The following is a 21,988-nucleotide window of genomic DNA, read 5'->3' as shown; positions in this document are numbered from 1 at the left end:
CCTCCCCCCGCCCCCCAGGCCTTGTCCTAGCGCTGCCCTCGGGCTGGGGGCGGGACCGCGGCCGGAGAGGGGGGGGAGCGGAGGAGGACGCGCGCCTCCGCTACGGCGGGGCTCCCTCCTTCGCTCCCCCCTCCCTCCCGGTGCCCGCTCCTGCGGCTGTCCGCCCTTCCTCCCCTCCCCCGGCCCAGCCCCCTCCCCCCGACGCGCACGCTCCGCCTGGCAGCTGGCGCCCCGGGCCTGGGGCCGCAGTAGTGAGAGGGGTTTGCAGGGAGGGCGGGAGCGAGCGAGCCGCGAGGGAGGGAGGGAGGCCGCCCCCCGCGCCCCTCCTTCTCGCCCTCCTTCGCGGCCGCCAGTCCCTCCTCCCGCCCCCTCCCTCCTCTTCTCTCCTCCCTCCCTTGCAAAGACATCCCCGCACGGCCCGGCCGCCGCGGCCACCTTCCCTGCCCCGAGCTGCAGATGTGGCGGAGCGGCCGGGCGCCGGGCGGCCGCGCTAGGGGAGCCCGTGCCCCGTGAGCCTCGCGCCCCGGCCCCCGCCCGCCCCGGCCCTCCCCCTCGCCTGCTCCCCGCTGCCCCACGACCGCCGGAACCCGCAGCCGGAGCCAGTCAGCCCGGCAGCCGAGGTAGGAAGCCCCCGGGCGTCGCGCCGGGAGGACGCGGACCGAGCCAGGGACTTGCCTGCTGTGCGGGGCCGCGGAACCCGAGGGTCGCCTCCCCCTCCCTCGTCCGCGCCTCGCTCCGGGCCATTGTGAGCCCTCGCTGAGGCCCCTGCGCTCGCTGGTTTTGCGCGCTCCCTTTCTCGCCGGCTCCCTGGCTGGGTCCTTCGATCTCACCGTCTTTTCTCCTTCCTTCCCTCCTTCTGTTTGGGGGCCGAGCTGAACTGTGGCCGGGCCCGGGGCGGGCGCAAACTTCAGTGGGGAAGTTGGGCGTCCTCAGTAGGGGTGCTCTGAGAGGTGAGAGGGGTCCACCCGAAGCCTGGGTATGAAGTTGTACGGGGCATCTGGCAGCCGCCTTTGCTCACCGCTGAGCTTAGGTTATTTGAAAGGTGCCCTCGCTTTCTGGGGAAAGTCCTTCTCTTGCTACCCTTAGCAAGCCCTGGGGAAGGCAGGGAGGGGGGCGTCCCTTGGTTCAGCATTAGGAGTTGGAGTACTGTCTAGCGTTTGGTCCACTCCTGAAGAAGGATGGATGGAAGCAGGTAAGGGACCTGGCAGGATGGAGAGGGTGAGTGATTGCATCCTAAGGGTGGGTCTAGAGGAGGGGACGAGGCAGGTGCATCCCCCTCCTACCAGGATGAGGCTTGCACCTCCCAGGCAGGCCCCCTGGGACGGGCCTGGAATCCAGGCTGGCACCTGGACGCTTTGGCATACTGCCCTACCCAGTGGGGTACTCAGGCCACAGCAGGGCAGCATGCTGCCTGTCTGCCTCTCCAGGAGGGCCCGCCCAGCCAGAGGGTGGCAGGGAAGCACTGGTTGCAGGGAGTTGCCCGGCCCAGCCCTGGGGCCTGGGAAGCTGGAAGGGATGCTGGGAGGAGCCCTGGGCCCCCAGCCATCACAGCCCAAGATCTTGGCTCTAGAGGGAATGCTTGACACCAAGGGGGCAGTCAGGCCAGCCAGTGGCCCTACCAAGACCTGAGCTCCCATGGGTCTTCGTCTGGCCAGGGATAGGGCTTGCGTCTTGGTCCTCTGTGGCAGGCACCCTGCACAGCTGCCTCCCTGCTGTCCTGGCACCCAGGAAGGAAGGTGGGGCTGAACCATGGCTAGACAGACAACTGCTAGCTTTGCTAGCTTTCTGAAGCCCCTGGGCTCAGGGAATGCAAAACTGGCCCCTCAGTGTGCCCACCTCTCCCCAGGCCTCACTCTGGTGGCATAGTACCACAGCTGTCCCAGCCCCAGCCCACACATCCCTCTCTAGTGACCTCAGAGCCCTCTCTCTCTCCTTTTTTCTTCCCTCTGGGCTCAGGCTGGGCCTCTCAGCTGGCCCTGGCTTGCACTGGGGGAGGGGTCTCCTAAGACACCCTTTGCTTAGCTGCTGTCTAGCCCGTTTCAGAACCTATTCCCAGCTTAATATGTCCCTGTCTGCCATCAGTCAAGCAGGAGGCAGTGCCAGGCTTTGGTTTTGTGGGGTGGGGAACCCTTGGAAGCAGCACTGTATCTTTAGCCTTTTCCCCTCCCCCTTCTTTCCGGAGCTACCATTAGTGCTGACCCCCTGACCCCCTATGCCTGCCTGCCCTTCCCTGTCTGTGACCCCTGACCTTTGGTGTTAAATCCCTCCAGCTGGGTCTCTCCGGCCCCAGAGTGACCCTAGCCCAGGCCCCCCTGGGGCAACTCTGCTGGCTCTTGGCTCTCTATGCAGGGACACCTGCCAGCCCTCCCTCCTAGATTGGGGGTGGGTGGGAAGCCAAACAATGAGTCACCCCACTTCCAGGCACTACTGCTTTGGGGGTCAGTGGCCTTTAAGGGACTTGCTGGATCCAGGACACAATCTGTGTGTAGGGCGAATGGGGAAAAACTCTAGGCCAAGGAACCCTTTTTTGTGTCTTGAGTTCAAATCTTGCACAACCATCAGCTTTTGAGTGTTCCTTGGCTTGGCTCTTCCCCTGTCCAGGCCTCAGTTTCCTCATCTGTAAAACCTAGGGTCAGGCAAGGTGAGATTTCTGAGTGCTAGCACTAGGCTGGCCTGTCAGTGGGGGCAGGGGGAAAGGATATGTCGAACAAAAGCCAACTCTCAATTATCCGTGGGTGGAGCCAGAATGAATAACTGGATGCCACAGACATCCCAAAACCTCATTTTAAACAATCGTGGAAACCTCGTTCCCCAAAGCTTTTGTTTCTGAAAAACTCAGCTGCAGAGAAGGGTAGTTGTAGCCATTTCTTCTTTAGCCTTCTTCCCTTAGTGGGAGTGGGAGTGAGGGGCTGAGGGCAGATTGGACACAAGGCAGACAAAGGTCTGCCAGGGACTTCTCAGAGCCTGGAGGGAAGCTGGACCTCTGCATCTCAGGCTCTCCTCCAAGGCTGGCTCAGCCGTGGCCCTGTATAGTGGGAGGGTACACTGGCCACCTAAATTGTTCCAGGGTCTGTGCTGGCTTCGGTGTGGAGGGAAGAATGTGTTTTTCCTCACAACATTTTCCCATGCACATTTCCGTCTCCCCAGCTGGACTCTCCTGGAATCTGAATTTCCCACTTATGGGAGAGGGCGGGGCCAGTGCTGGGCAGGGTTTGGGGCAATCCCAGAATGAGGGAGGAGAAGGGTAACAGCTGTGGATGGGGGTCCAGATGTTGAGGCGGGGCCTGCAGTTCTGCTCCTGGGGAGGTACTTGGGGTGCGTGAGTGTGTGTGTGCACATGCATGTGTTCTGCTCCTGGGGAGGTACTTGGGGTGCGTGAGTGTGTATGTGCACATGCATGTGTTCTGCTCCTGGCTTGATCCCCGAGCCTCATGTACCTCTCTGAGATCCACTGAAGGTTCCCGTTTCCCAAGGGAAGCTCAGTTACCATTCAGTGTTTGGGCCCTTTACCCAAATGGGAAATTTGGATTCCAAAGGAGAGACTCTCAGTCAGGGCAGAGTGAAGGGCTAAGCCTTTCTCAAGGCTACCCCTGAATCCCTTCACTGTTCACCTTGGAGGCTATCCTTATATCCTTACTGAGTGGGAGGGCTCTTTCTCTTTTCAAGGATGGTGAGGACCCTATGGCTGGTATGGGTGTGTGCTAAGCAGTGAAGTACTTTCTCTTAGCTGACACAAGAGTATCTGGGCCTACACAGAGCATTGGGCTTCTCCAGCCTCTGCCTAGAAGTCTCTTCCCTCAGGAGCTGTTGAGTGTCCTCACACTGAGTTAGAATCCTAGTGTGCATATGGAAATTCACCTCTCAGGACACCATAGCCAGGTGATGACCCGACATCCATCCCTGTTCCAGCTTGTTGCCAGCTGGAGTGTGGACTGCAGCCCAAGGAGGCTTGTGGGACACAGCTGGTGATCCAGTGTTGGTTTTTTTTTTTTTTTAAGGTGGCTGCATCGAGCCCCACCCTGGTGAATTCTAACACAAGTGTGGCCAGGTTGGGAACTGGGCATTTTTAACAAGCACCTCTACTGCTGTTCTCAGAACAGGATGGAGCCTGCTTGTGCTAGTGGGAAGCAGTGTTTGCAGGGTAGAACCTGACTGTCTGCCTGCCCCCACCCTCATCTTCCACCCTCTCAGAACCATCCCTCCTACTCACTTTGGCTAGTAAAAATGGCAGAAGTTCCCCCGTGGGTCAGGTTGGGATAGCAATGGAGTGGTGTTGAGGGGTAGCGCTAATAACCTCCTGAGGATCCCTGGGAAAACCCCAACCAGCATACGTGCCTTTCACTTGCCTGGGTAACTTGACAAAGGTGTGCATCCTCACCTGGAATTGCCAAACCTGTGACAGACTCATTTATCCCAATTTGATAAGCAAGGAGACCAAGGCTCAAAATGGAAACAGGCCTGTGGCCATGTGGACGTATGGGGAGAGACATGTCAGCCGGTTTCTTAGTCTGGATATAGCTAGGGCCTTGTGCCCTGAGCCCCTTGCTCAGTTTTCCCTTACTGCTGCCTCACCCTGCCTCTCTATGGGAGATGGGAGATGAGGGGTTAGACCTGGCCATCCTCCCCATTCCTGCCCTGGGGCTTGGAGGCCCTCCTAAGAAGCCCTCTAGAAGCCTCATTTACAGCTGGTTGGTCCCCTGGGAGTCCAGAGATTGAATCTGGGTGACCCTTCTGGCACTGCAGCTGGGACACCTTCCTCTAGGCGTCTCCAGGCTGGGCAGACAGTCCTTGACTGTGGCTGTTCATTCCCCATCCCCCTGATTGGAGGGGGAGGTCCTAGTTAGCTGGTGGCTGGGCTGGGAGGGGCGTGAGGGTGGGAATGAGTCTGCTTCAGGAGCAGGGCCTTCCCATCTGCTCCAGATGCCCTTGGTGGGGGATGGGCAAATGGGATGAGAATCTTCCAGTGCCAGGACTGTCTGTCAGATGAGTAACAAGGACTCCTCAAGTCCTTTGTCTTGGGTGCCTGAGAGTCCAGGTAGTACCCACCACAGGGGAGGAGTCTGGGGCTTTCCAAGAGTGAAACGCAGATAACTTAGCAGTGGGCTTGGGGAGGGGACTCACATCTAGCCTTGGGTGCCTTCCTTTCTGTCCTGGCCAGGAGTGGGTGGAAACCCAGCAAAGCCCCTCCGCAGGAGGCTGCTGGGCCGCCCCCTCAGCCTGGGCTGGGAGCCCCAGGGAAATCAACCCCTCCCGTCAGACAAGGTCTCTGGCTTCACCATGTTCACCATCCCCTTGAGATCCCAGCAGTAAAGAGTTTTTGGAAGTTAGTGAGGGAAACCGAGGCTCCGAGAGGTTTGGTGACTTGTCCTGTGGTTTCTGAATGAGGGGAGGATAGAAAGGAGCTGGCATTGAGAACTGTCTGGTCCTGACCCATGAACTGCCACTTTAGCCTGGAGTGTGACCAGTTTTACTCCTAGTTCCCAACTCTACTGCCAGTGTCCATGGAAGCCTCTGTCCTTTGGCTCCACTGCCCTCTGGGTCTGACCGGCACATCCCAGCCTGCCTGAGCTAGTTCTCCCTTGAACCACATGTTTCAGAGCTCACACTGCCCTGTTACAGATGCCTCAACCCCCAGCTGTAATGCCCCTCCCCTAAGAAGGCTACTGGACCTTTCCCCTGCTCTGAAGCTCCTCCCTGTCTCCCCCTCCACTGAGTGGCCACTGGCCCTATCAGAGGGATACCTTACCTTGCTCAGTTCCATAGACCCTGGGCCCTTAGATCTGGGGTCAAGTCAGGTCTGGCAGGGTCCCATTTGATGGGTATTTCCCTTTGCTGAGGCTTCTGGTTTTGCCTTGTAGCCCAGAGTGTACCCACTAGGCAGAAAGGGATGACTGAGGAAAGAGGTGGGGTAGAGGCCAGGGATTATGGGATGTGCTCACTGGTATGGGCTAGGTAGGTGGGAGTCCCAGGAGATGAGGCTGAGGAGTGGGTCTTTTTGGTCATCCCCGCCAGCCAGTAATGGGAATAGTGTCTCTCTCCAACCCTTGTTCAAGTCTGGTACCTGGTTCCAGTGTGTAGGTTCCAAGTGTGTGTCCCAGACAGGAAGAAGAGACTTCTGTGTCCTAGGTCCTGCTTCCAACATCGACATTGGATGTATGTCACTTTCCAGCTGTAGGACACCTGCCACCTCACGTGGATAATAGACACAGTTGAATTCCCTTATTCACTCAACAAACATCCACCAGAGACCAAGAGTTTGGAAGAAGTGAAGGTCAGGTACAACAGAGACGTGAGAGGAAACAGGTCTGTGTTGTAGGTGTCCCCACTCCTGTCCCAGTCGGGCCAGCTCCATCCTTTTGCAGTAGGGAAACTAAAGCCCAAGTCCTGCCTCATATCAAGCCAAGACACATCTGGCTTTCCAAACCCATAGCTCAGGGGTTCCACACCTTTGCTCAGTTCAGTATGGGAAGAAGATTATTCTCTCGGTCAGCAGGAGCCGGGGAAGGGTCTTGCTAGTGTGATCCCCGCTCCCTCTGTGTTATGTGTGTCTTCATGCTTGTGGGTACATGTGTGTACATGTGTGTGTGTCGTGTACATAGAGGCCAGAAGGTAATCTTTGGTGTCATTCCTCAGAAGCTGTCCGCCTTGTTTTTTAAGATAGGTCTCTAATTAGCCTGGACTCACCAGGTAGGCCTGGCTGGAGCCCCAGTGTTGGCGTTAGAAGCATGGATCATTGTGCCTGGCCGTTTGGCTCTGAGGGTTGACCTCAGGCCCTTCAGCTTGCATGGCAAGCATTTTATCAACTGAGCCATCTCTCTAGCTTTGGTCATCCTTTTTCTTCCTCAGTGGGCTTGGAGCTAGCTGCCCAGGAGCCCTCGTCCCTGCCCACCTCAGGCCTTTCTTCTTGGAAGGAGAGTCCTTACGTCTGGAGAAGGTTTGAGGCTGAAGGTCAGGCGGCAGTACACAGGACACAGCAAGGGCTAGGCACACTTAGTGTGCTTGAGAGTTGGTGACGCTGTGGTGTTAGTGATGCATTAACCAGGATTTAGACCCAGGGCTGGTATGGCTGACCTTGTAGCACTGCTATTGGGCTTGGTGAGTCTCCCGGCCTTCATCACGGCGTCAAGGTGGCTCTTGAGGCCGAGACGGGACATCACAGAAGACATGTCAGACAGGAGGGGCTTCGGGGAAATGATAACTGTAGGAGAATATGGGTAGCTGTCTACCTGATAGATAAGCCCCAGGCTTTTAGGGAGGCCAGGATCCTACAAAAGGAGACGCTAAGGAGAGAAGGCTTCTGAGCTGAAGGAGCAAGTGACCCTCTTCTGTGTAGAACACTCTCTGGCTCCCCAGTGCTCCTCAGCTATAGGTCCAGTCCCTCTGAGAAGCCTCTTCCTTTGCTGCCTTGTTCTATACTGAGTGATAAGGACTTACTGTTAGGCTGTTTGGGGGCCAGACCTTTGGTCCTGTGCTGCAACCTTGGGCTCAGGAAGACTGCTGTGGAGAGAAGAGTTGAATCCCACCCAGCTTCACTATTGTTTGCAAACTGTGACCTTGACAGTGGACCGTAACTTAGAGGTAGGGAGACTAGCACCTCATTCCCAGGTGGCAGGCTAAGATGGTACATAGGAGACCTGTTGGCTTGTCCTTGGCCAGGAAGGGCTTGGTCCCTTTGTGTCTAGACTTTCTTTTCTTTTTCTTTTTTTCTTTTTTTTTTTTTAAAGTACTGGCATCAAAACCATCGTCCCCTGAGCCACTTTCACCTTTTAGAGCAAACGTAGAGTGAGAAAGCCCAGATATCTTCTTACTGTTCATTTTGAGACAGGATCTTACTATGTTGTCCACACTGGACTTAGGGACTCACTCTGTAGTCCAGAACTTATAATCCCCCTGTCTCAGCCTCTCAAGTACCTGGACGTATAGGCAGGTGACGGTGACGCTAGCTCCAGCTCCCAGGTTTGCTTTGTGTCCCCATGGCCTTATCAGATCTGCCCCTGCCAACCATTAGCAGAGCTGTGTGCCTCTGACACTGCTTCCAGGCCTGTGTAACTGAGCGACCTTCAGGCCCTGTTCCATCTGATTTATCCTGGACCCCAGTGGACAGCCTGGTGCTGGAATGCATAAGTGAAGTGGGAGGGAAGGGCCAAAGTCCAGAGCCTGCCTCACCCCCTGCTGTTGAGTTGGCAGGTGCAGTTATTCACAGTGCCTGGTGTCTGTCTGCCCCGGAGCTTGGAGGGGGTCACAGGTGTGGGGCCTGATGTGTTCATGCTGTGCAGGGTTTGGCTTGGGAAGTGCTGTTTCCTTGCTTTTGTGGATTGGTTGCCCACATTTTTCTGTTTTCCTAAGTAGCAGCACCAGCCATCAAAGCAAAGGGCTGGCCTCTGCTGTGCACAAGGGTGAAACACACTCGAAAGTCAGCTTGCCCACCAACATTGAAACACTGGCCAGTGCCTGTGCTGGCCTCAGAGCACAGCACCCCTCCCACCCACCCCCCACCCCCCAGCAGCAGGATAGCAGCTTGGTGGGTTGTTTGTCTTTAGATGTTTGTGTAGCCCTGGCTGTCCTGGAACTGTAGACCAGGCTGGCCTGGAATTCACAGATATCAGCCTGCCTCTGCCTCTCAAGTGCTGGGATTAAAGGTGTGCGCCACCACCTCCTGGCTGGGTTTTTTGTTTCTTGTCACAGAATCTCACTATGTAGCCCATTCTGACCCTGAACTTCTGATCCTCCTGCCTTCACTTCCTGAGTGTTGAGTGTTGGGATTACAGGCCTTTGCCACCATCCCTGGTTTATGCAGTGCTAGGGACAGAACCTGGAGCCTTGTGTTTGCTAGGCAAGCACACTACCAGAAGAGCTACTTCTCCAGAACGGCAGTTCTGCCTACACTCGGCCTTGCGGGCTGTGTGCCCCTAACAGCCCACCCCTCCCAGGGATTGCAAGTGGCCTTGCCCGGCCCTATGTCCTTCCAGCCCAGCAGGCTGTGTGGGGGCTGCTTGGTCTGCTTGCCTCTGGCTCAGGCCCAGGTGCAGGCTTGCTCATGGCCCCACCCCCTCACCCCCCCAAAAGCTGGGCAGACAGGAAAATACCAGACATAGTTGTGCAAAGGTGGCTGCAGGCAGGCAGGCAGCAGGAGGTGGGGGCCAGAGAAGGGGGCCCAGAGTCACCAGAACATTTGGAGGCCTCTGGGCCAGACAGACCTTGCAGCTGGAGGGCCACATGTCTGCATGAGTGCTTGTGGGTGCAAGGCTGTCAGGGCCCTTGGTAACCCATCCTCCTGGTCTGGGACAAGGACGGTCCTATGGTGGGGCTGGTGAGGGTGCAGGAGGAGTAAACTTCCTGGCCTTTACATTTCAGCTCTGGAAGACCTTGGTAGACTCTCTGTGTAGGCCACCCCAGCCTAGGGCAGAAGTGAGGACCCTCAGGGCTCCCAGTTACTGGCATCTCCCACATGGCAGCTATTAGGCCAAGATTTGTCCTATAGGATGTCCTGAATATCTAGGATCACATTGTGGTGCTTGGGTTACCAATGAGGAAACTGTCCTGTGGGGGCTTAGAGAAGGATGGGACCTGTCTGAGGCCACATAGCCAGAGGAGGGGACAGCCAGCTAGTTTGATGTGGCTGTGCTCTGTGAACCTGCAATAGCCAGGATCTCTGCAGGCTGTGTCCTCAGGTGGTGCTCAGTCCCCAGTGCTTTTTAGCAGAGAAGAGTTCACAGGTGTACTGGTGGTTTGTGGACATGTGAGTTTTTGCTGGGGTGGTGTGTTCAGGCTAGGTGCCCCTCTTGAGCCTGGGAGGGAGCTACACATATCATGGGTTTCCAGGGAAAGCAGACTCCAAGTTCTTCCCTAGGCCTGGGAGGCTTCTGGCCTCTACACCCTCCTTCCAGGGCCTCTTTGTGCTGTCAGGCTCCATAGGGGGGACTCCCCCCAGAGGGTGTCTCCCAACTCTGTGGTCATTCCACAGGACAGTAGAGGCTCTCCAAGCACTACTGAGCAGCTAAAGTTCTGGTCTGGAATGAGATTTTAATGTCTGTGGGTATGTAGGGAGGGCCAGACCTCAGGATTGTTCTTATAGGCTAGGGACCATAGCAGGAGTGACAGGATGGATTTTACCAAGTGCTTTACTTTGTCTATATGTTGAGCATTACATCCCAACTTAGGGAAGAGGAGAAGGGTGTCGGGGGACACAGCAGAGATGTGGTCTGACCCTGTTAGAACCCCGCCTGCCGCCTGCTTGGTAAGGGGCCCCGAGAGGTCTGTCCTTGCCCTCCAGTCTCCCTCACTGGGCGGCCAAGGAGGGTGGGGCTCTTGGCCAGAGTAGGGAGCACAGCCGGTTCCCAGGAATGTGGGGTTATGGGCCGTCTGCTTTGGCAGTGTTGCTGCCCTCAGCTCTCCCAGTCTTCTGGTGGGCCTCCAATCCTCTTGTCCCCTTCGGTGCCTACCCACTGCCTGCCCACTGCCTTTCCCGGGTTCAGTATCTAGCTCTCCCTCAGTAAACCCTCCGGGCGGGAGGGAGTAACCAACCCAAGCAAGCCCAGGGACACGGGAGGGGCTGATAAATCCCTTGTCTGTTACAGACAAGCCTCGTGACCTAGGACAGGTCACTCCTGAGCCTCAGTTTCTGCATCTTTAAAGTGGGATGAAGGGGCTGGAGAGATGGCCCAGTGTGGTTAAAAGCACTGACTGCTCTTCCAGAGGTCCTGGGTTCAATTCCCAGCAACCACATGTGGCTCACAACCATCTGTAACGGGATCTGATGCCCTCTTCTGGTTCTGGTATGTCTGAAGACAGCAACAGTGTACTCATATAATGAAATAAATAAATACAAAAAAAATTAAAGTGGGATGAAGTGTCACCTGCTATGACATGTGACAGATGCTGGCATGATGGACTGTCATGTCAGCCCCTGGCTGGTGCAGTCACTGACATAGGTGCCATGGCTTTGGTCTGGGTCTTGCTACCATGATTGCAACCTGGCACAGACACTTCCCCCTAGCCTTCAGTTTCCCAATGTGTAAGGCCAGAGTGCTAAAGTGAGGGTTCCGTTGGAGTCACTCACAGATCAGGGCCTGGCTACTGACAGGTGAGAGGAGACCAGGGGATTTGGTTTTAACGTGTGTGTGTGTGTGTGTGTGTGTGTGTGTGTGTGTGTAACTCACTATGAAGCTAGCCTTCAATTACTGATCTAATTGCCTCCATCTCCCAAGTGCTGGTATTATGGGCATGACGGGCTACATGGAGAGGTACATCTTGAGCCCCTCTCCCCAAGTTCTAGGCTGGTTTTGCTATAGCTAACTAAATGTGCAGCTTCAAGACTACCTCTAGTGAAATGGGGGTGTTCATCATATTAGTAATACAAGGCTGTGGGGTAGGTGGTCAGTCCACCTTTGCTGAGGTTCTTGTTAAGGGTAGCCCTCCCTCCGTACCCCCTTCAGTCTCAAGGGCAACCAAATACCCTCCCTCTGGCAGGGAAGAAAGGACTTCACCCCAGCAGGAATTTGGTCCCCTTCTCTTAACTTGGTGTCTTTGAAGCATAGTTTTCCCAAGAGGGAGGGATGGTGGTCCATATAGGTCTGTAGGGGGCCTGGTGTCCTGCAGGAGCTGCAGCTGGGGACCGTCTGCAGCGGGTGCACAATAGCAGTCATTGTCTTGGCATGGCTGGCTGGAGGCGCCCAGCCCACCCTCAGGGTGACCCCCGCCCTGGGTTGTGGGAGGGCTGTCCCCACCCCTGCCGCCCCGGTGGTCTCTGTGCCGCCCCCTCTCAGGCTTCCTCCCACACTGCTGCTTCCTCCGCTCCTCCGCACTAATTAGTTCCTTTTGCTGCTGGACGAGCCTCGAGGGCTGGCCCAGCACCCGTTGCAGGCTCCCTTCACTGGCCCTTGCAGGTGGGTGGGCGTGTCACTGGACGCACCCAGCCTACCAGGAGTGAGTGATCCAAGGCGTGGCATTTGGTTCCCAATGGCTGCCCCACAGCCCAGGGTGCAGGATATGCCATCTGATCAGTAGGAAAACAGGCACTGGTGGTTTCTCCAGCAAGGTTGTCGGGCTGATGCACTCCCTACCCCTTGGTATTGCACCCGTGAACACCTGACTGGGAGAGGTGGTATCCTGCCTGTATGGACCACCAAGTTCCCGAGACTCTCTGATTCCAGATCTCCTGAACCCTAAGGGCAAGCTGCTGGGTTTTGGCTAAGGAGGTGGTGGCTTCACTTTTCCCAGGGTCAGGGGCCACCACTGTCTGTTAGAAGAATGGGGGACCTGCCTCTCTCCTGCCCCTTTTACCTAGCTCTAGAACAAAGAGCAAAGCTGGAGCCTGACAGGCTGCTGCTGGCTGGGAATAGGAGTGGGGGAAGACTTTGAGGTTGGCCAAGGTCAGGCCAAGGTCAGAGAATGAGTGGGGTCATAGGCCATCTGCTCCCTGGGGGCCGAGGGTAGGAAAACTAGCAGGACTCTGGGGTGTCTCCTTCCTCCTTTCCCAGGAGGGGTGCAGTGCCTGGGCTGGATTCTGGCTTCCAGGAATGAAACTCTACCTCCCTGGGCAGAACCCAGGGACAGGAAGTAAAGGGGTGTCCTTGGAGACTGGATCTGCTGCTGGTGGGGGTGGAGCAGTCAGTGGCGTCCCCCTTTCTGCTATGGGTGATGGGCTCCTCACGCAGGGAGATGGGCTCCTGCCTGGGGCTGTCCCCAGCCCTAGGTGAACACTGTTGTTCCCTGGAGCTCCTCAGAACCAGATGACAGACCTGTGGCTCCTCCTAGGCTCCCTCTGGTGGGAGGACATGAGACAGGAGCAGGTGCCAAAGGATTCTGCTTGGTTGGCACTGTGACTGAGAGCCAGTGCTTGACTTTCTAGCTCGGGCACCCTGCCAGTGGTCTTTTCTCCATGGTGGGTGTTGAGGGCAGAGAGGCCTGTGGCTTTGGGCCAGACAAGGGACCAGGCCACCAGCCCTTCCTGGCTCCTGAATTCTTAATCAGCATAAATATTTACTTCCTTCCTCCCCTTCCAGGCTCCCAGCATAGAGGAGCTTCAGGGAGGTTGGACTGGGCCTATGTCTAAAAATAAACAGGTTGAGACAGACAGACAGACAGATTTAATGGGCTACAGGTCAGGCAGAGGGCAGCCTTTGCCTAGACAGGAATCGATGAGCAGGCCTAAGGCCACCCATCCACCTGGGTCTAGGGTTCCTAAGAGGGCGGTGCTCTGGTCACCAGGGTGTCAATGAGCGCCTCTGGTATGGCCTGAGCAGTAACAAGTGCATCTGACAACTTCAATGGGGACAAGTTACAGACCTGAATCTCAGATTCAAAAGGCTTCCTGTGCTCTGACGATGCAGCCCTGTGTGCCCAGATTTCATGTAGCCACATGTAGTGAGAGCTGGAGATACGTCCTCATGAGCAGGACTGCAGACCTAGGAGGGGACCGTCATGTGTACCTGGGGATTGCCACTGCAGCTTGGAGCTTGTGAGAGGTAAATGGGAAGCAAGTGAGGACCAGGCAGGTGAAGCTGCCCCCGAGCCTTGGCCTGGAGAAGAGATGGAGAGGAACAATGGCTATCCTCTCTGCCATGCTCCACCCCATGTAAGGGCACTAGGTCTCACAAGCCCCTGAGGACATATTCAGCTGCTCCAGGTATTTTCCAGGTAGTAGTTCTTCCTGTCGTGCCCACTTTGAGTTAAGTACAGTAGAAGAGTCTCATAGTGTGGGAGTTCAGTAAAAAGATTTTCGCAGTGTGATGGTCTACATGAACAAAGGCCAGAGAAACAAGTGGGAGGTTTCTCGTGGGTGGAAGGTGAGGGTTTGATGTGGAAGGGCTGACCCTGTGCTGCGAAGATCTCTTGGTTGCACAAGAGGAGGAGAGCCGCAGTATGAAATTATAAGAATGCCACCACTAGTTTTTTCTTTTAAATATTACCTACTGTCCTTTGCTCCTGCAGAGCAGGTCTGGCCACAGTCCACAGCTGCCCCCTGGTGGCCCCTGGTGTTTGTCACAGCCTCTTGTGCCTTACCTGGGAGGTTCAGTCCTCGCTCGTTCACCCTCTAAAGCCGAGCTCTGCACAGCCTGCCTGGGACCAGCCCTCGGGCTGCTTCCCTTGGAGGTGACATAGTTCCCTGCCCTGAACAGGCACTTCTGGCACAATGGGTGCTTAATTGGTTGCAAGGAGTACTACCTGTGTCTTGGAGGATGCTTGTTGCTCCTGGCTGCTCGTACATCTCCAGATTCAGACTGGCAGGCCTCCTGAGCATACTTTCGCATTCTGTCAAGTAGCTTCCAGTCTGTAAGTTCTGTGACTGGGGGCAGTCTCTAACACTCCCATGATTAAATAGAGACCATAAACTTGGCCTTGTCCCATAAGGCTCATAGGAAGTAGCAGCAGAACGTACGCTGACTCTGCTGGGTCATTCAGGCTGTCTTGTCTACTCCTCTGCTCCTGGAAGTTTCAATGGGTATGGCTGAAGGAGAAACCTACGGTTACAATGGAACTGTCCTTCCCCAGGTTCCTGCCTCAGGACCAGTCGGTACTGTCTGACCTCCTGCCCACCATGCACTCCTTGGACGAGCCGCTTGACCTAAAGCTGAGCATCACCAAGCTCCGAGCGGCGAGAGAGAAGAGGGAAAGGACACTGGGTGTGGTCCGGCATCATGCTTTGCATAGGGAGCTGGGCCTGGTGGACGATAGCCCCACACCCGGCTCCCCAGGCTCCCCACCGCCAGGTACTTCACCAGTCCACTGGGGCCTCGGATGAGACTGCTCCACATGTGTCCACCCATCCTTGAAGTGGATGGGATCTGCCCAGTTAACACAGCAGGCAATAGAACTAGCTCCAACCGAAGCCTGTGGAAGGATCTGGAAAGAAGTGGGAGGTGGGTGGGCAAAGCAACAACTAAAGTTCCAAGACTGGATCTCTGGACTCTGAGGTTATATGTATGGGTGGTTCAGCTGGGTTGTGATTGAGGACAGTCAAGGCAATGTGTCTTAAAGATGTTGTGTGCTCACACCTGGGGTGGTATTCACCTCATCTGTTTAACCTTTAACCTTCAAAGGAACCTGAGAGCCAGGTGTTTGGGTTTTTTTTTGTTTGTTTGTTTGTTTGTTTGTTTGCTTTTCGAGACATGGTTTCTCTTTTTAGTTCAGGCTGTCCTGGAACTCAGAAATCCGCCTGCCTCTGCCTCCCAAGTGCTGGGATTAAAGGCGTGCGCCACCACCGTCTGGCCTGAGAGCCAGTTTTACCATGTGCTTGAGGTAGAAGAGTCAGCTTACGTAGTATTGAATATTTTAATAAATCTAGGTGCAGGGTCACTGCCCACCTCAGTGGTTTATGTTCCCGGATGAAAGGCACACAAAGCCTTGTATTTTAGTATGCCTCAAGCAGCACAGTAGCTGGGCCTAACCTCCCTGCTGTTAGAATCCACCTCCCACCCAGAACTCCGAGTCACTACTTACTAGTTTCTAAGTTCTGTCTTGGCTGCATTCTCTTGGCCCTTTTACATGATGGCTCTGGTTTCTCCCTCCTGCACATTCTTCTTCCATGGTCCCCCTCCCCTCCCCTCTCCTGAACATCACCTAAGGCATGCTGCTACCTACCTCTCCTCTCTCCTCCTCATGGTCCCAAGTCTGGGAAACCTCAATCCCACCTTTCTCTTCTGCAGCTATTGGCTGCTGGCATCTTTATTTAACAGTCATAATTAACTGGGGCAGGTTCCTAGAAGCTATGCGACGACCCTCTCATGCAAACAGTTTTGTGGGACCCAAATTAGCATTTGAATACAAGCAGCTACAAGTTCATCCCAGTTTTCCCATTTTATAGAAGGGAACATGGAAGCAGAATATTATGGGGAGTAGTCTTGTGTTTCAGTTCCAGTTCTTCTGTTTATCCCATGTGCCAGGAAAGTCTAATCTGTAAGATGGGTATTTATAATTTTCTTTTTTGTTGTTGAGGTGATCTTGAGTAGTGTAGGCTGGCAATGAACTCCTTCTGCTTCAGCCTCTTGAGTGCTGTGATTGATTGTGGTATAAACCACCACGGTCTAAATCAGTTTCCTGTTTGTGGCAGCCAGCTCTCTTGGTAAAGGTCAGACAAGATGATGGTGTCGTCTCTGACTGTGCTGGCTGTTTCTTGGATGTCAGAGGTGGTGGGACCTGGTCCACCAAGATGCTGGCTAGCTTCGCTGAAACATGATCTTCTTCAGGTTTCCTGCTGAACCCCAAATTCCCTGAGAAAGTTGATGGACGCTTTCCTGCAGCCCCCTTGGTGGACCTCAGCCTGTCACCACCATCTGGACTGGACTCCCCCAATGGCAGCAGCTCCCTATCCCCTGAGCGCCAGGGCAATGGGGACCTGCCTCCACTGCCTACTGCTGTGGTAAGAAGGGGAATGTTCTAGAGAGGGTTCCTCGACAAGCACCACCAAATTAGGTGGTTTAAAACAAGAGAAAGGAATTCTCTCAATTCTACAAACTATGAAGTGGAGATGGTGAGAGTCACACTCCCTAGAAGACTCCAGAGGAAATTGGATCCTTGCTGTTGTAGATTCTGGAAGCCCTAATCCTTAGAGTTCATTTCCAGGCTTGGTAACTGCATCCCTTGTCTCTGCCTGCATCGTCAGCTGGCCCTTTCTCCTGTATGTGTATGTCTGTGTCTAGGCCTTGCTCCTCTTTGTCAGAAAGACATGAGAGGGTCACCTTACTACAGAAGGACCTCACCTTGCCTAGGACAAACTTTCCAAACAAGCTCATATGTGGACACCATGAATCTGTACTTCTGTTTGTCTTTTGGGGTGATACTTTTTATTTTTGGAGGCAAGGTCTCTCTGCATAGCCCTGGAACTCATTCTGTAGACTAGCCTAGCCTTCAGCCTTTTAAGTGCTAGGATTTAAAGGTGTGTGACGTATTGATATAATTTAACACTAACGATAACAATTTAAGGCCGTACTGTCTACAGCACTGTCTACAGCAGGGCAAAAATGGGGCGGGGGTCTGGGTCTGTCAGTGGGGTACACTAGCCACTCCTATCCTTCTTTACCCCTTAGGACTTCCAGCCACTTCGCTATTTGGATGGTGTCCCCAGCTCCTTCCAGTTCTTCTTGCCCCTGGGTTCTGGTGGGGCTCTGCACCTACCTGCTTCCTCCTTCCTTCCTCCCCACAAGGACAAGTGCCTCTCACCAGAGCTGCCCCTGGCCAAGCAGCTGGTGTGTCGATGGGCCAAGGTGAGTGGGGGCTGGGAAAAGTGGTGGGGGCTGGGCTAGCACCCTACTTGGGCTCAGACCCCTGTCTCCCCCACCCACCCCCACACACAGTGTAACCAGCTCTTTGAGCTCCTCCAAGACCTTGTCGACCATGTCAATGACCATCACGTCAAGCCGGAACAGGATGCTCGATACTGCTGTCATTGGGAGGGCTGTGCCCGCCATGGCCGTGGCTTCAATGCCAGGTAAGGGAGCAGGGTGAGGGCAGGGAGGGTGGGGCTAGGTACCTACTGAGCTGAGTGTGCCCCTGGGTCATTTCTGGAGCAGGTACAAGATGCTCATCCACATCCGGACTCACACCAATGAGAAGCCACACCGCTGCCCCACCTGTAACAAGAGCTTCTCCCGCCTGGAAAACCTCAAGATCCACAACCGCTCCCACACAGGTGAGCTGCTCTTGGGGGGAGGGGTGGGGGACTGCAGGATGGGAAAGGGGAACAAATCTCATTGTTCACAACCTGCTCCCCTTGTTTGAGACAGGGTCTCATGTAGCCCAGGCTGGCTTCTAACTCTGTAGCCAATGATGACCATGGACTAGCAATCTCCCTGCCGTCATCCCCAAGTGTTGGGATTACTTTGATGTCACTTGCTGGGGGCCACAGTTTACAAGGACATGATCATCTGACAACACCTTAGGACAGGCGGACTGGGTCTGCTCCTCCTCCTTGTACCCTGAGCCCCACAGAACCACACACATCATCTTAAGTTCCTTAACTACTACATTAAAAGGAGGAAAGCTGGGCATGGTAGCACACACCTTAATCTCAGAATTTGGGAGTCAGAGGCAGGAGGATCTCTGTGAGTTCAAGGCCTACCTGGTCTATATAGCAAATTCCAGGCCAGCCAGAATTATATAGTGAGACTGTGTCTAAAACAAAACAATAATAATAATAAAAAAGCAGTATGAAATAGGTGAAATTAATTATAACTATGTATTCTATGAAACCCAATATATAAATATGCATATGTATGTGTGTGTGCACGACACATACACATATTTTAAAAATGCCAGCAAAACTAGGCATGGTAATGAATGTCTGTACTCCCAAATAACTGGGAACTTGAAGCAGGAGGGTCACTTGAGCTGAGGACTGACACTCCATCTCAAAATCAGAAAAAGAAACAACGACCACAACAAATGTCAGGACTGAATGCCTCTTCTCAAACACGTCTTACCCATATCTCCTACACGTAGCTCACTCTGTCTCCCTTTGGACCCAGCTCCATTTCAAGGCTGAGCAGCTACAGGAGGCTCCTGTCCTGGCCAGCACAGTGACTCTGTGAGCTAAGCCATGCATGGTGGTGTACACTTTAATCCCAGCACTCAGGAGGCAGGCAGATCTCTGAGTTCGAGGTTAGTCTGATCTACAGATCTGGTTCTAGGATAGCCAGGGCTACACAGAGAAACCATGTCTTCAAAAAGAAAACTGTGAGCCATTCTGAGTAAGCCAACATGAAAGAACAAAGCAGTTACTGGAACCTACCAGAGCCAGGCCTACATGGACACACACTTCAAGGTCAGGTTCTGCCTAACAGTGTTCCCAGGCTCTACAGCAAAGGACCTGAAGGGTGCGCAGAGAGGAGGCCCAAGCACAGCTGCAGCTTCCTCTGGTTGGTTTCTGCCTGCTGCCTTTAGCTGGGTCAGCTTCATGCCAGGCTCTGACTGTGTCTCCCAAATCAGAGTCAGAATGCTTCAGGAGCTCTGGGCCTGGGAGAGGCAAGGGAATAGGTGGAAAGATCTCACTGTTGCCAGCACTCAATGCAGTCCACCCTTACAGGTGAGAAGCCCTACGTCTGCCCCTATGAGGGCTGCAACAAGCGTTACTCCAACTCGAGTGACCGCTTCAAGCACACCCGTACCCACTACGTAGACAAGCCCTACTACTGCAAGATGCCCGGCTGTCACAAGCGCTACACGGACCCCAGTTCACTGCGCAAACACATCAAAGCCCATGGTCACTTTGTGTCCCATGAGCAGCAGGAGCTCCTGCAGCTGCGCCCACCCCCTAAGCCACCACTGCCCACCCCTGACAGTGGCTCCTATGTCAGTGGGGCTCAGATCATCATCCCGAACCCTGCTGCCCTTTTTGGAGGCCCCAGTCTACCTGGCCTACCCTTACCTCTGGCCCCTGGTCCCCTTGACCTCAGTGCTCTGGCCTGTGGCAATGGTGGGGGTGGGGGTGGGGGTATGGGCCCTGGGCTGCCAGGCTCTGTCCTACCCCTCAATCTGGCCAAGAACCCACTGTTGCCCTCACCCTTTGGGGCTGGTGGACTAGGCCTGCCTGTGGTCTCTCTCCTGGGTAGCTCTGCTGGTAGCAAGGCTGAAGGGGAGAAGGGTCGTGGGTCAGTGCCTGCCAGGGTCCTGGGCCTGGAAGACCATAAGACCCCTCTGGAAAGGACGGAGCGCAGCCGCTCCCGGCCAAGCCCTGATGGACTCCCTTTGCTACCAGGCACTGTACTGGACCTGTCCACAGGCAACTCAGCAGCCAGCAGTCCAGAGGCGTTAACTCCTGGCTGGGTGGTCATTCCACCAGGGTCTGTGCTGCTCAAACCAGCTGTGGTAAACTGAAACTGGGCAACCCATCTACCAGCTGTGACAGCTCATCCCCCGACGAACAGAAACTCTTCTGCGAAATAGCAATAATATCCTTCTGCCCCAGGGTCGAGCTGCAGCCCCAGACAAGCTGGGTGGCAAGGTGGCAAGGATGGTGCTAGAAGGTCTTTGCTGGCCTCCTGGCTCCAGAGTGAGGACCTGGCTTGGACCTGTTGTCCAAGAAGAGCCATTCTCTTGGGTGCTAAGGCCCCACTCACCTCCACTTCCCTAGTCCATAGTCTGTGTGAGGCCTTCCTCTGCCTGTCCTCCCAGGACCCTCAGTCCTGCCTCTTGTTCTGGTGCATTCCTCTCCATGACCAGCCTGGTTGGGCAGGTTTCCATTCCTCCCTGCCTTACCTACTTGTCAGCTAGAGAGCCCCCAGTGATCATAGATAGGCCCGTGACTGGGAATTCCTCTTAGACCCCTTTCCCTCTGGTCCACCCTCTAGAGGGAGAGCAAGACAGACACAGGCTGCCTCTCCCCGCCTGCTGCTATGACAAGGTGCTTCCCTGCGTGCTTAGCAGAGAAGCCTGCTCTGCCAGCTCCTCTTTCCTGCCAGAATTAGCCCTGCCAAAGGGTTGGCAGGACTTTCCAAAGAGGAGGGGCAGCTGACCACTCAGCCTTCTCCTTGGGAATGTGCAAGCAGGTTCAAAGGATCACGGTACTGACCTGGACCGGCTTGGCTTGGTCTGCAGAAGCTTGTAAGGCATTAGTCTACACCAGGTGGGCTATATAGCCTTGGGAAGCAGCTATAGGTTTGGGGGCTCCAAAGTCATGGAATGCAGGGAAGGAAGACTCGTTGGAAAGGAGCTTTTTAGAAAGCACTGACTGAAGCCCCTGGGTGTAAGGGAGGATAGGCATTAGAACCAACTCTTTGCTTGGGAAAAGCTGGCTAGAGAAAGGCTTGGACATGTGACAGGGTTCTTTCCTGACTTTCCAGTTGAACCCTTTTCTCGGTGGTGCCTCTCTTGTGCATGAGCTCTGCCCAAGCCAGTGATCCCAGGGCCTGTGCTATTCAGAATAAGGTTTAGCACTTACTTGGGGCTAGAACAAGGCAAGGACATTGGAGGACTATGTGCTCCACAGTTCCAAAAGGCTAGCTGTCCCACCTTGGGCCTCTTGCTGTCCCCTGTACTATGCTGCAGTGGCTAAGCCCTTCATGTCCCCATCTGTAGAACAAAAGAGCTGCTGGGGTGGTAGTGGGGTCCTTAGCTCTGTGGTTCCTCTGAGCAGCTCTGCCTAGTCTTTTTCCTCAGACTGCCCTTCTGTTTCAGAAGGGTCACCCTGCCCTCACCTACCTGACTGCTGGTCTTAGGACCCCAGCCCTGATGGGGCTCGGCTGTGCTGGCTCTACCCCTTGAAGGGGCTGTGAGCAAGTTAAGGAGCTGGTCTCCTACCTTTGGGTCTTCCTAGGATCCAAGCAACCTCCTGGCTCTGTTAGGGCCTTAGGCCTTAAGTCCCTGGCTGGGGGATTGGGTTTGAGACTCAAGCCCAAGAGCAGAGGAACAGAGCACTGGACATTAGCTTGGCATGTGACTCAGTGATAGACCAGGCTTGGAAGGGCTGGTATACTTATTGTCAGTTCATTGCACATTCCAGGATTCAGTATTTTAACAGGTTCTAAGTGCCTTTCTATTGTAGCTTATGGTTTTCCTCCTTTTGGCTCCATTGCTGTTAGCATAGAGTTTTAAAAAAAAGAGAGATAAGCTAATGACTATAACAATATATTCCTCCATGTGAGAGGAAGTTTATACAGAAACAATAAAGTGAGTTGCAAAGATGGTTTCTGCATAGTACATGTGCCAGGAGCTGGGACACCTGTTCATGTCTGGTTGTTGGCCTCCTGACTAGAGCACCTGAAGGCCTGGTCTGGGGCTTTCACCTCAGCCTGCCACAGGCTGTCTCCATTGTGAAGCTGTCATCAGAAGGCCTCCCATCTGGGACTAGAAGGGTAGGTAGTAAGGGACAGGTGGATATAGGTTATTCTGAAGTACACGTCACAAGGTTCAGGCCTTAGTCTGTTGACACCTTGGTCCAAAGCAAGAGGCTGGCCAATGCTTCCACTGCTCACAAACATCCTGACCAATCTACTGAATAATATCCAATCCTAGCTGGAAGGTCTGGGACTAGGACTTCTTTATCCCAAGGGAA

At 54.7% G+C, this 21,988-nt stretch overlaps 1 protein-coding gene across 1 annotated transcript; it reads left to right on the top strand.

The window, feature by feature from the left end:
• Nucleotides 1–533: 533 nt before the first annotated feature.
• Nucleotides 534–21,619, top strand: Glis2 (GLIS family zinc finger 2). The gene is made up of 7 exons (XM_028788369.1): nucleotides 534–620; nucleotides 14,494–14,711; nucleotides 16,188–16,360; nucleotides 17,028–17,204; nucleotides 17,295–17,428; nucleotides 17,511–17,629; nucleotides 19,022–21,619. The coding sequence occupies exons 2-7, from the start codon at nucleotides 14,540–14,542 to the stop codon at nucleotides 19,810–19,812; spliced, it is 1,566 nt and encodes a 521-aa protein (XP_028644202.1). The 5' UTR covers nucleotides 534–620; nucleotides 14,494–14,539; the 3' UTR covers nucleotides 19,813–21,619.
• Nucleotides 21,620–21,988: the final 369 nt, after the last annotated feature.

This window comes from Grammomys surdaster, unplaced genomic scaffold, assembly GCF_004785775.1.
Source record: "Grammomys surdaster isolate TR1022 unplaced genomic scaffold, NIH_TR_1.0 125745, whole genome shotgun sequence".
In the NCBI taxonomy this organism is placed as follows: Eukaryota; Metazoa; Chordata; class Mammalia; order Rodentia; family Muridae; genus Grammomys; species Grammomys surdaster.
Note: the sequence above shows the minus strand (reverse complement) of the source record. Positions and strands in the feature narration are given on the sequence as shown.

Excerpts from the sequence above, each read along its gene's own strand:
- Glis2 (XM_028788369.1), top strand. The coding sequence starts at position 14,540 with ATGCACTCCTTGGACGAGCCGCTTGACCTAAAGCTGAGCATCACCAAG. Across the intron at positions 14,712-16,187 it reads CCCAGGCTCCCCACCGCCAG|GTTTCCTGCTGAACCCCAAA; the intron begins GTACTTCACCAG and ends GATCTTCTTCAG. Across the intron at positions 16,361-17,027 it reads CTCCACTGCCTACTGCTGTG|GACTTCCAGCCACTTCGCTA; the intron begins GTAAGAAGGGGA and ends TTTACCCCTTAG.